Here is a 14107-nt window from a genome sequence, read left to right as displayed (position 1 = left end):
TTGGCTAAATCCACGGAAACATAAATCCTAAAATCGTTAAGTCATGGAGAGTTGAAATGTCGTAAAATTACGATTAACTTATGGGATTGCTGTCAGAGATATCGATCATTTATTTAAATACATCATCAATCAGATATACATTTCTGAAGAATGCATAGCTGTTAATAGGCTTATTAAAATAAAAATTCTCAATAGTTTTTACCATTATTAGGCTATAAACAGCAACAATATTGTTATTGTTAAAGGCCAAATAAATCACACAATGCTTAAAGATATTAAATATTAATTCGAATATTACAAGTGGAAAATCAATAAATACTTCATAAATATGAAAAAAAAAAAAGATCGCTAATAGCTTTTACAGCAAAAAAAATGTTCAAAAGCCTTTTGTAAAAATTAACTGATCAAACTGTTAAGTTTAATGAAAAGAAATTTTATCCTCATGGATTAATCACTACTTATTAATCAATTCAAAGTTAGCTATATTCATGATAATATAGAATCTTAATCACTCTTCATCTCAATTTTCATCATATTTTATTTGCCCATTAATACTTACATCATTTTAAAAATTGATAAAAACTGATAAGCCTTTTTTTTTTCAGTCCTAACATAAAATTTAATGCTAAAATAGCTTCACTTAAAATATTCTCTAATTATTCTTCTAAAAGAAACAATTTCCTAGCTGATAAGAATCCAAGATTATATATCACTAACACTTGCTAGTTTATCAATTCATATTTCCATTGAAATATCCTGCACGACAATAAAATGTAGTTATAAGTAAATTATCATTTATTAGTAATAAAAATGAAAAATGATTTTGGTTTAAAAAAGGCCCAAATATGAATATTTTAAATTTCTTTCAGAAGACAAGTATTGTAAGCCTTCTAACGTACTGTCAAATTTATAAAATTCATAAAAAAAAAATTCAATCTCAGTTTCTTACTCTTCTACATAATCAACTTCACATAAAATCAGTTGTCACTTATAAAAATATAAAAATCAGTTGGATATAAATTACTTATTGCGCCTAAGCTATTTTGACGACAAGAATTCACGAATACCATTACTCGAATCTTGACCTATGACCACAAAATTAGGAAAGTGTTTAGAAGACAAAAAGAAAGGGAAGGAGAAAAGAGAAATAAAGCAAGTACAGTCATTAATACTCATTCCTCCTCTTTTCAAATTCATCAGGTATTCGTTTCAGATCTTCTACAAAATCATCAATCAAGCATAAAAATTTATCCACTCCTTCATTTATCACTGTTATCACTCTTATCACTAGTACCATTATCATTCTCATCAAATGTAATAACACCAAGAAAACCCGCTTTATTCATTCATTTACCGCAACAAAACAGTTTTTCGAACTGTTACAAAAAAATTTGTATAAATTTGAAATAATTTTATATTTGTGCTAATTCAAGTTCCATTCTGCACCTGTTCGAATTGATTTCCATCTTCTGATATACCTGCACCAAAAAACGATTTCTTCTCATCAATTCACATAATTCACATAGTAAAGCACTGAAGATAATTTTTTTTCAAAAAAAAAAAAAAAAAAAACGAAAACTCATTACGAATAAATAATTATTTTAATTAACTTATATAGCATAAAATCAATTAACTAAAAAGTTTTGATTAATTAAAACTAAATGAGATAATTAAACTAATTAAATATTTCCAACGAAATGCAAAAATATATCACTCACCAAGGAAACAAGCAAAAAATGTTGGAAAAGCAAATCGTGAAATGAGGTCAACACGTTTGCTAACTTCAGTATTACCGCACAGGTATCTATTTAACCAAAATTTTGTCCATCGTTTTCTTCTGTACGTATTCATATCTAATCGTAACGATTGCCTTAGGTCCTAAAGTTAGTTTCAATTATAAATTGATTTTAAATATATATATATTTTTATTTCCTTATTTACTAAATTAGTAATTTATTACAAGAATGTTTACCTGATTAAATGGATGATCTGATGGACATAAACAACCCTTAAATTCTGTTTTCTTTTTTTTCTCTTTCTTTAAAAATTCTTGTCGTCCATAATAGTTGACCAGTGCATACTCTAATAGAGCTCCAAAAATAAATGCCAAGCATACACCAATCCAAATATCAACTGCTTTGATATATGATACTGGTGGTAGTTTAGCATTGATACCTGATGCTTGTGTAGTCATTGTTAACAATGTTGTTACACCTAATGATACACGAGCAGGTACAGCATCCTAAATTAAAATTTATTACAAATTTATAAATAATTCTTTACAGAAGCATATAGAAAAACTAAAATTAAAAAAAAAAAATTAATTTTTCATTTTTAATTAATTTTTTCAATTTTTCAAAAATCAATTTTAATTTTTCATCTGATAAATTTTCACTTAAAATAATAATAATAAGTATGAAATAATAATAGTAAAAATTATATGAAAAAAAGGAAAAATGTTATACCTTATCAAGCCAAAATGAAACCCAGGAAACGACGACCAACATAATGCACGGTATATAAAGCTGAATTAAATAATAACTAAATATGGCGAGTAATATACAAATTTACAAAAACAATAATAAGGTTACCTGTATTCACGACGAAGTAGTAGCATTACACGAGCACAACTGTATTCACCTGCAATAATATTACAGTAGCATCCACAGGTGTTGTACAGTTTGCGCTTCTCAATGTGTAACAGAGGAGAAGAGAAGAGAACAATTCGAAGAATTCTTTTTTCACTTTTTCAGCTTTTTTTTTATTGAAAATAAAGAATAGAATATGCATAGATGTATTTGTTATGTTATTTTCATGAAGAATAAATAAATAAATAAATAAATTGAGCAAAAAATAGCGCCAATTGATTGATCAATAATAATACAATACACATTTTTTGTACAGTAGCATACTGTAGCATTACAGTATACAATTCGATTGCATATGTACAAATTGTTACTGTAACTGTAAAATCCAAGCTTTTTTGTTAAATGAGATAAACAGCCCAATATAACACTGAAAGAACAAAAAAAATTCAGCAAATCAAGCCATGCTGTAATGATATGATAAATTAATAGCAAATGAACTCAAAACATATTTACATGCATCAGGCATCAAAGATAGCATCCAATGCTTACTTAGATAAGCTTATTTAGCAATCAAATTTAGCATGAATTAAAATGAATATACATTGCCATGCATCTTAATACTTTATATAATTTTTGAATTTTCTTTTTTTATTACTCATTCTTACTTTTACTATTTACTCAATAAGACTAATCATAAATGAATGTCAAATGTAACAATTTGCTTTATTAATAGCAAATGTATTTAATCAAAATACACATACCGTTGAAGCAAGCGTAACCAATTGGAAATACCTAAACAGGAATTAAAACTTATGATGATAGTTTTTTTCTAAAGTTAAAGAAGAATTAGCTACGAAGTAAAGAAAAAAAAATATGTGATGTTTATATCAATCAGCTAATTTTAGCAGATTATCGTTTTTTTGTGTATGGAAATTTATTATGTTGAATATCTAAATTGTTAATTACAACAGTTTATGACTGATGAATGTCTTAAAACTTTACTTTGAGATAGGATAGTAAGGAAATAAAAAAGCTATGAAAGCTTGATAATTAAGTGAGAAAATTTAAGATCGTCAATTACTTGCATTTAGAACGAATAATTTCAAAATATTGTAAACAAAAAATAGCATACTATTAATTTAGGAATAGGGTAAATGCTTATTGAAAGAAATGAAAAATAATTATCTTAAAGTATCAAATGCATAGGAAAAGCAATATTAGAGATCAGAAGTGATAGGTATATTAGAAGTTACCAAACGTGAAACAACGTCAATTCGCTTGGAGCGTTCTTTGTAGCGTCGGACAAATGGTCGCAAACACCACCAAGAACGGGTAGGCGTCATAATAGCAGTTGTTGATACTAAAGGTTGATAACCGGATGAGTAATCCATATGATTGGCATATTTTGATAACTGCAAAATAGCATCTGGAAAGCAATAGAGAAATTCTCTTATGCTCCCTATATGCTGCAGTTATGCTATAGATCAGAATTTCATGTTATCAGATAATTCAATCATTCAATCTGATAAACAAATACAGTTGAGTAATTGAACTCAACAGAAGTCTTGCCATTTTTTTTTTTTTTTTCTTTTTCATTCGAATTGACATTTTCATAAATTATTATGAAGATGTCACAAGTTACAAAGCATCTTCTAATGACAACACAATTGCATAACTAAAATTATCTGTCGAATAATTTTCAGAAAGAAATATATTATTATTATTGCACCATTTCATGGGGTCCATCTCATTTATGACAATGGTGACATAGTGACAAGACTAAAATTGTGTGATGCATTTTCAGGCGTCCTAAAACGAACCTAAAACGAACCATTCGATGTCCGGCGTTTACATCCTTTCTTGCTGCATAATTGACCAAAGCAAATTCAAGCAGTGCACCAAAAATGAATGCTAAGCAAACACCAATCCAAACATCTATTGCCTAAATTACTTCTTATCTAGAAGTAACATACTGCTAGGTAAGTTCTAATTCGTTAATGCGCTAAAAAATGTTTGAAGTTTGCTTCTTTTCTTAGCACTTAATTTCTCAGAATTCAGAGAATCAATGATCAAGTTTGATTTTTAATTGCTATTAATGAGTTTAGTTGTTGTCAAATGCAATTTAATATTAAAATTTCATTGTATGATTGAAGTTAAAAAAATTATGCAACTATTTCATCAAAGATATTTATTTATTAGTAAGTATTATTTTTTTTTTTTTTTTCTGAACTTAAGCAAGTTTCTCTCTTTTTTTTTTCAAGAATGGTTAATTGGGAGAAAATGTATTAAAAGTAAAAAAATTTAAATCTTCTAAAGCTAAGCCATTTTAAAAGCAATAAAAACAACAATGAAATGACAACACTAAAAGCCTTCACTATTATATTTTTTGGGATTATTAACAGGGATAATTTCAATAATTTAAATAATAACCAATTAAAGCAAATAAATATATTAAAAACATAAGCAAATTAATCCTTCAAATAATCTCGCAATGCTATTAGCTTATTTTTTTTTTCCTTTTTTTCTTTTTTTTTTTTTTTTTTTGCAAAAAATATATCAGGAACCTTTGTATAGGAAACAGGGGGAAGTTTAGCGTTGATACCCGAACTTTGTGTGGTCATCGTTAGAAGTGTTGTGACACCTGAAAACATTTGAGACACACACACACAATAAACACCAAATTATGCAGAAATGATGCAAATTATTTCTATTAAAATCTTCGGGGAAAAAGAAAAAAAAAAACCAGAAAACAAAACAAACAAAACAGCGGGGATGATTTATTATTTATTATTTTTTGAAAGAGCGTTTCATACCAAGGGTAACACGAGCAGGTACCGAATCCTTGTCGAGCCAAAAGCTTACCCATGAAACGATCACCAGCATGAATGATGGTATGTAGAGCTGAAATTTTACACTAGCATACAAATTAGAGGGGAAAAAAAACAACATTGGGAGGACATCATGACACAAATGTCAGAAGCTTCTGTTGACATCACTTTATACCAATAGAATCTATTATATAGTTATTGAAAAAATGATTGCATGTAAGATGTTCAAAAAAAAAAAAAAATTATAAATTTATTTCTGCTTTTAGGTAGTTGCTAATAAAAAAAAAAAAAAAAAAAGAGAAGGAAAGATGTAATCTATCAGATTAAACTTATAGCTAAGCTTAAATATCAATCGTTTACCTAAAATGTTATCAAAATGTAAATTTTGTCAACATTGAGCTTTTAGTTTGGTTAAAAATGTTCACACAAATTAAATAAAGGTGAGTAAAATATTTTTGGGTAATTGTGTACAACTATTAAAAATCAAATAATCACAAAGGGTAAAATATTTCAGATAGCGCACAGCACACACCTGCAAAAGATAGTAGCTGAATTCACGTCGTAAAATCATTTTTGTTCTCAAACAGCTATATTCACCTGAAATTGTTAGCATCGACACTAAACACCAAAAAAAAAAAAAAAAAAAAAAAAGAAAAAGCCATGCAAATAATTTATCTTATCATTTGATAATTTTATAAAATTAAATAATAAATGAATGATATACTGTACCTGTATTAGTTTTACTTGTACAGTAATCCGTCAGAACATCTTGAAGCTCAAAACTTGGCAAACTTTGTCGTAAGCCTTCCTTTTGTTGAATTGGATTCTTTAGCTTCCATTCGTATTTAATATCATCAGTGGTGTAAGCATCTTTAAAAATGAAAAAATAAGATAAATTGTTAATTTTACACTTTGCTATAAGATAGCTAAAATAACTTTCGATTAGAAAAAAAAAAAGAAAAAGATGTCAAAGGGTAATAATCATAAAATTGGATGATGAAAATGATTGAAGAGTTTTATAATATTTTAAGGTAATAAATTAATAGTATTTAAGGTAATAATTCTCCCCTGAACAGTTAGAGAGAAAAATGAAAAATCTCAAATGAAGTTATCTTTTACAAAAAGATTGTTTTTTTTTTTTTTTTTCAATTCAACTGTTTCCATTTTTTTGATCCATAAACAAAAAAGTATGCAAAATTTCATGTTTAATTGCTTTGATGAAATTTTTTACAATGCAAATTTTAGAATTAAAAATAAAATGAAATATAACTTTTAAAATCCTTTTTGAAATCAAATTATGATTATTAATCTATCAATAAGTAGTGAAATAGTCTTCTAATGTAAAAAAAAAAAAAACTTCTAATTTAAAATGAAACATTTTAACATACAACTAGCAAGATCGATAAGGCATGTTTGTCGATCCAACGGATAATATTCCAACGACATCGGACACGATAATACTAATGAAAGCCTGAGGTAATATTATCAAATAAAAATGAGAAAATTCTTAAATTCTGAAATAAGAAGGAATAACTAAAGTCCAACGATAAAAAATCATTTATACAATTTTCCAGCTAATTAATTAAGTAAGCCATTTTATTCCATATATAACTTTAGGATATTTCCACAACTCTCAGTAATAATTAATATGATAGAAAATTTGAAAAAGTAAATTTGTAACTGATAACAAAGATAAAAAATAAATTAAATAATCACCTAACACTGTACAATATTTGACCATCGGGATGTATTCTAATAAGCACATTAGGTTTATCAATAAGATGTCGTCTTGCTTCTCTGTAATAATATTAATAATCATTGCATTAATTGGTAGATAATTAATCACAATTATTCGTGTAACTTTTATCATCAAATCATTATTATCATTTTTGTCTGATAGCTTTATTATCTATCTTTAGAATATCTTTACAATAAGATAATGATCATTTATTTATTTATCATTAATTCTTCCGAAGGAAATATTAATATCTAAAGATCATCGAATTGATATCTAAAGATTATCGATTACTTTACTACAATTTTTACCTTTCAAAAACCTTAATAACATGCATTAAAACCCTTCGATCTAATATAATGATCAATGATAAAATGTTAATAACACTAATTTTTGATCACTTTTTTTTTCCAGCAAATTCATCAAAAGTAAACTTTTCATTTTGGAAGAAAGTATCTGGCATCCAAATTTGTTGCGTTAAATCAGCCTGTTCACTTGCTGCAAGTACCACGAACGGTGGTACTTGCGTATTCTCGTCCGCTAAACGTTCGTACGCCAATCGCGCATCATTCCATTCCTCTCGAAACGTAAACTGTGCGCTATATTCCATATTAACATCATCAATTTTTGAAATTGATCGCAAATATATGTTTACAGAGACTAGCACTGGACCACCTGTGTCTAAATGATTAATCCTGGATGAAAGTACGCTAAAAATTAAAATTTCATTTTATCAAATTATATCAGTTCGATACTTTACAAATTCATATTTTTTGTCAAATTTTATAATTTTCTTTATTTTTATTAATTTTCTTATTAAAATTTAATAATTTTCTTTAAAACATTCTTACTTAAAAGCTGTTGAATACAGTTTTATTATTTCATTGCAATACTCTTCAGTATCACATATAAAAATTTGCATTTAAAAGAAAATCTTTCAAAATTTTGTCACCAAAAATTTGATAAACAAATAGAAAAATTTTATTTATTTAGTGATCAAATTTAAGAATTTTGTTTTTCATTATTACTAGTTAGTTAGAGTATTTCTTGCAATTCTGATATTCTATTTCAACTTCAGTTTCATTTCTTCTTCAATTGTAAACTTTTTAAAGCTGATTAATACCCATGCAATTGCATTAATACATATATGTGATTCATTTAAAGGTCTGTTTCAGATAAACAAAATACATCGAAAGAGAGAATTTGCAGGATTAATTTACTAAGTATACAGGAAAATTCCCAGAGGATTTCTTTTAAATGAAAAAGATTTTCATAAAAAAAAAAAAAAAAAAGTGCCTACTTGTGACTGTTAAGATTAGGACTGCAAAAATTATCCAGCTGTTGACAAATTTGAATTTTTTAACAGTTAACTTTAAATTAATGACAATATTGAGAGCGAAAAGGAAGGAAGTAGTTGAAAGGGAAAGAATTAAAACTAAAAAGTAAAAATTAAAGTATTATATTTTTTTTCTTTTTTTTTTTTTATTATTATATTCGAAAATAAACTCATCAAGTAATATAAAATATAATATCTAAAAAATATAATAAGTTAAAAAAAATTTTTTTTAACATTTTAACTTTTATTGTGCAAATTTATACAGTAGTTGCATAATTTTCACTTAATTAATTTTCATTCATCGATCTAATTTCTAACTGTAGATGTTTTACTTCATGATTAGCTAACTTTGGTTAATTAACCTAATTAATCAAAATCAATAATATAGTATTTCTAAATTTTTTTTTTTTTTTTTGCAACCTGATGGTGTTTTTTTAAACTTTGGAAGAAATAATAATTTTAAAAGATCACAGATTATGATTTATTACACTGTCACTATCAGTGTTTTATTTTTAATATATTATTCATTTATAATGCAAGCAAAACACAAACAACTGCACATATTATCTTTCATATATTATAATCTATGCTAAATTAAAAAAAAAAATTTTTTTTTTTTATAAAATTATCTTATTTCCATTTTTTTTCTTTTCAAAAATTTCTGTAATCTATTGCTATGATATATAATCATACTTAACGATTTAAGTTAATCAATTTCTTCTTCTGGGAATTTTGAATTTTTTTTTTTTTTTTGAGTATTAAATTGCATCATCATGAAAATGTAATAATATATTCAAAAAAATAGAAATATTTGTTATCATGAAGGATCGGATAATAAATCGAAATTGATAATTTTATAAATTGAAAAAAAAAAAAAGTTTTACTAATTCACAAATATTATGGTTCTTATTTCATCTTCAAAGTGTTTCCTTAATGTAGTTTTAGCTGAGAAGTGTCATGCAAAAAGGAGAAGTGCTTCGTTAAGATGTTTGTTGATTTAAAAATGAGGAAAAATTTTTCCAATCAACTGCTCTTAATATTTTCAATCCAAAATTTGTCTTCCAAAATTCAAAAAATTCATAGCTGTGATGAAAGGAAATGATAAAAAATAGCATTTAGAAAGATTTAGTTTAAAATTTTTAATTTAAATCAAATGGTAGAAATAAAAATCATACAAAAAGTTTCATACAAAATTAGTAGCGCAAGTATACGTCAAAACATATATATATATTTACTTATTTACGTACGTCTATTAAAAAAAAAAAAAATTGCTGTTATTTGTGGAAAAATTATAAATTAATTTGAAAGTGAAAAATATATTCAAATATAATTAAATATTTAAAAAAAAAAAACATATGTTTTCGAAAATATTAAACGAAATATTGAAATAATTTCTATATCTTTTATTGAAATTGAAAAAAAAAAATTATTTATCGTCAAGTAATGAATATGTGAGCTAAAGAAAATTCATTGAAGAATTATTGATAATTTACGATAATTGAGTAACAAATTATTATTTACCCATTAATTTTAAGTATATTTGAGGCAAAAAAAAAAATAAAAATAAAGTAAAGTTGAATTTCATCAAAGGAATAAGTTCAGATCAAAAATAAACCAAGCACATAATGATTTTCTCTTTTTTTTTTTTTTTTTGAATGAAATTAAGATTACGGAAGTTCAGTAATTTAAAAAAACAACATCAAATAAAATGAGAGCAAACTAAGTTTAAAACAAGTGGTTGACATATTGATAATGATAAAGCTTTAAATCTTCGAAAGATTAATTACGCTTGTCTTCATAAAACAATATAATATTTAAAAGACTAAATAAATAAAGCAGGAAAAAACAAAAGATGAATTGAATTAATTTACATACCTGGCCAAGAAAGATTACTACCACGTGGTCGTACACGCCAATCATAATCTTTTAACGTTCGTTGAATAATTTCTTGCTCTTTCAATTTTTTCTTTGCCATAACAAGAATTAAAATTGTAAAAATCCAACAAATCATACAACCATTCATAATTTGTAAAATTTTTTCCTAAAAAAAAAAAAAACAAAAAATAATAATAATAATTTGATGAAATATTCATTCATTCATATTTTTTCTTGTTTTCTTTTCTTCTTCCTCTTTTTTTTTGTTTTTTTGTTTTTTTCAATATTAGAAAAGAAAATGACAAATAGTAAAACAACAACCCATCAGAGAATAATTGATTTGCTTTTTACAAGTAGCATATTCTCTCGATCATCTCCTGCTACTCTTTCAATTTCTCCTTGCAAAATAAAATACTAAATGACTCACTTACACACAAGATGGTTAATTTGATTGCTAGTTGTGAAAAATTACCCTTCAAGATTAAAGTAGGCACTTGTTATTGTCAAAAGTTACTTTACTACACCCTAGAAAAATGTGTCATACTTTGATGTATAACAAACTCAATAAGTAATAAATAAAAAGGAAAAAAAAAAGAAAACTTATGATAGATTAATTTCTCAATACATTAATTTATTTATTTACATACTTGTAACAATCATTTATTTCTTACTATAAAATTACTAAAAATAAATATGATATGATAAGAGTAATGATAATGACATATCTCTGATATAGATTTATACAGAGAGTTGTGATCTTATGATATTACTTTGTGAACATTAAAGTTATTAAAGTTTTTTTTTTTTGTTTTTGGGTATACTTTAGTATGCTGATAATCTCCCGGCATTTTCTTCCTTCCTTTCTTTTAAAATTACTATTATTTATATTTTAATACAATATTTAAACTCATATATTTGATTCAATTAAATGTTTTAGTGATTTTTTCAACTTAATAGCAAATATATCATTCCTAAAATAAACATCTATTCGTGTAGTACGGTAATGATAGTAGTAAAGTGTAGTACGGTAACGGTAGTAGTGAAATGTAGTACGGTATGATAGTAGCAAAATGTAGTACGGTAATGGTAGTAGTAAAAGTAAAAAAAAAAAAATTTATTAGTTGGATAGAAGGAATAATCATGAAGATATCATTCTTGGCTTATTCAACAAACCACCTGTATGTGACAGCCTCTCTGCTACCCTTTTCTGCTTAAATTGTCAATGAAGCAGTCCTACTTTTTTTTTTTTTTTAATGATGGAAAGCTTCCGTTGCTTTCCAAAATGCAATATCTTTCTGCTTGCCAATAAGTAAGTGTCTCCATGCCTGTCACACTTAGCTATGTGCCACATTTCCTTTGCTACATAGCCAATAGCTCACCAATTAAGGCCAGAGTACCCCAAGCTCGGGAAATTGGTTGCTCAACTCAAAAAGTGTCATCTCTGTATCTTCCTTCTTTTTCTTCTTCTTATCACTTTTCCATATACAATTTGAAATAAATCCATTTAGCAAAGTTGACAATTTTACATTTTATTTTACAATCAAATTGCTACCTAAAATCCAATTCTTAATTTTAAGCCTAATTTTAGGTATAAAGAAAAAAGTCTAAATGTGTACGCATATACATATATCTTAAAAATAAAGTGCAAATTTGGCTGTCGTAGTTAAAATGCAAAATTTTTATTTGCTGCATAATAGTTATTTAGATGTCTATATTCATCATCTTAAGTGGACACCTGCAAGAGATGACCTGTCAATATTTTTTTCTCAAAAATAAAAAAAAAAAAAGAAGCAAAGTTAGCTCAAACTAAAAATGTTAGAATGAGTGAACAAAATGGAAAATTTAATGATCTGACTGAAGCATAATTGAAGCGCAGTGTACCTTTCGATGACATCATGAAGACACAACGTATTAACACAATTACTGAAAATGTCAGAAGGAAGACTTTTCCATATTTCAAAATAAGAATATATTTCTTTTTTTTTTTTTTTTAAATTTCTAAATAATATTTGAGGAAAAAAAAATATTCAAATCATTGCTTAATGACATATATATGTATTATATATATAATTTTTTCACATTTTTTATCGAAAAAAATTTTTTTTTAATTAAAAATTCTCCTTCATTTGTACATTAAAGCTTACGCTAATTGTCATCTTTACTTAATTAGCTTTTTCCTTTCTACGAAAGAATTGATGGATAAAGCGAAACATACAAGGATTTACCTAAATAATCAACATTCCTAGAATAATTTGTATAAATTAAAAATTTCAATAAAAAATTTTTTTCAAACATTTATCATTGATATTATTAAGAAAAAATTAAATTTTGCATTTCAAATTTCAACCATTTTAAAAATTTTCAACTTCTTTTTTCATTTCTAGCTATTTCAGTGACAAATTATGAATCTAATCAATGTATACTAAAAAAAAAAAAAAAAAAAACGCAAAAAGAAAAGTTTAAACTGATCTGAATCTGAAGAAAATTGATGAAATGAAATTTGAGGATGATTTGATTTAAAAAAAAAAAAAATGACACAAGTCTAATATAAATAGAATAAAATTTGATTTCATAAAAAAAAAAAAAAAGATTAGGAAGAAAAAAAAATATTTTAATCATCGTTTTCTTAATCAACCGTAAGTAAACTGATTGATCTCGAAAAGCTGTAAATATCTGTGAAGTGTCAATTATGCAAACTGCGCTTCACAACAACACTTCCTTCATCTCATATAGTGCAATTTTCTTTTTTCTTTTTTTTTTTTTTTTCACTTCAATATTTTTGAGTGAATTGAATTCATCATTTTGATCTTTCAAAGATTTTTTCTTCTTTTCAAATTGTCGGTCAAATTATTACCTTAGCATCATTACATCACACCTATTCAATTATTATTATTTCTTTTCAATGCTTAAAATTAAGTAGCATTGAAAGCTCACTAGTGTAAAAAGTTCTTTTTTTTTTTTTTTCTACTTTTTTAAAATAATGCAAAAATATGTGTGCATTATAAAATTTATCTCAATTCATGCTTACATTATAATATTTTTAATTGTCAATTTTAATTTATTAACATATATTGATTGGTTTGTATCTAAGTAAAATTATATCTAAGTAAAATTAGGAAGTAATAATAGCAAAGAATAGCTTCCATTAAGTTATAGCAAAATTTTTCCTTTTTTTTTTTTTTTTTTTTTTCAATGCTTTCTAAGCAATTTTCGTGTTTTTTCATTGCTATTAAGTAAATAAATTCAAAAGATTGACAATAACTAAAATAGCTAAAGCAATTTTTGCTAACTCATTTTTTTTTTCTCTTTTTTTTTGTCCTCTTTTTAAATTTTAGTAACAAAAAGAAAATGGAAATTGAACAAAGTAAAAAAAAAAAAAAAGAAAAAACACACACACAATTCAATGAATGATTACAAAAAACGTTTTTTACTATTTTTGAACTTTAATTTTGATTTCTGAAAACATAATGAATGATAAATTTAATGTTCCAATGGCTCTTTCTTTTTTTTTATAAATGCTAAGTAAATTAGGCTTTATGGGAAAATTATTTTGTATATGCAATAATTTTTTGAATCAAAAAAGAAAAAAGAAATTTTTTTTTTTTTTAGAGAAACGAAATTGAAATTTTTCGTTTTCTCACTTTCTTTCTTAACTTCCAGCATTTTTTCTTTTTTTTTTTCAAAATATAATAAAATTAACACACCATTTGTTAAACTTTAAAATTTAGACTCATCACTACTAACT

The 14107-nt window shown here is 25.2% G+C and overlaps 1 protein-coding gene across 4 annotated transcripts; it reads right to left on the bottom strand.

The window, feature by feature from the left end:
• Positions 1 to 1504: 1504 nt before the first annotated feature.
• Positions 1505 to 10510, bottom strand: Bma-avr-14 (glutamate-gated chloride channel alpha3A subunit, putative; the record flags this gene model as incomplete). Of its 4 annotated transcripts, XM_043079652.1 has the most annotated exons (16): positions 1505 to 1533; positions 1719 to 1878; positions 1973 to 2242; positions 2466 to 2541; positions 2592 to 2640; positions 3350 to 3380; positions 3842 to 4000; positions 4420 to 4530; positions 5153 to 5229; positions 5402 to 5489; positions 5949 to 6013; positions 6146 to 6286; positions 6805 to 6887; positions 7133 to 7213; positions 7586 to 7832; positions 10363 to 10510. In XM_043079652.1, the coding sequence occupies 16 exons, from the start codon at positions 10508 to 10510 to the stop codon at positions 1505 to 1507; spliced, it is 1815 nt and encodes a 604-aa protein (XP_042935586.1). The 4 variants fall into 4 exon arrangements, with proteins under 4 accessions (XP_042935586.1, XP_042935587.1, XP_042935585.1 ...); XM_043079653.1 differs by lacking the exon at positions 10363 to 10510 and having other exon boundaries at positions 7586 to 7761; XM_043079651.1 differs by lacking the exons at positions 3350 to 3380; positions 3842 to 4000; positions 4420 to 4530; ... (1 more) ...; positions 5402 to 5489; positions 5949 to 6013.
• Between the last annotated feature and the right edge of the window lie 3597 nt (positions 10511 to 14107).

The sequence above is a fragment of the Brugia malayi genome, assembly GCF_000002995.4.
Source record: "Brugia malayi strain FR3 genome assembly, contig: Bm_v4_Chr3_scaffold_001, whole genome shotgun sequence".
NCBI classification, from domain to species: domain Eukaryota; kingdom Metazoa; phylum Nematoda; class Chromadorea; order Rhabditida; family Onchocercidae; genus Brugia; species Brugia malayi.
The sequence above is the reverse complement of the archived record's forward strand: the minus strand, read 5'-3'. Positions and strand labels throughout refer to the sequence as shown.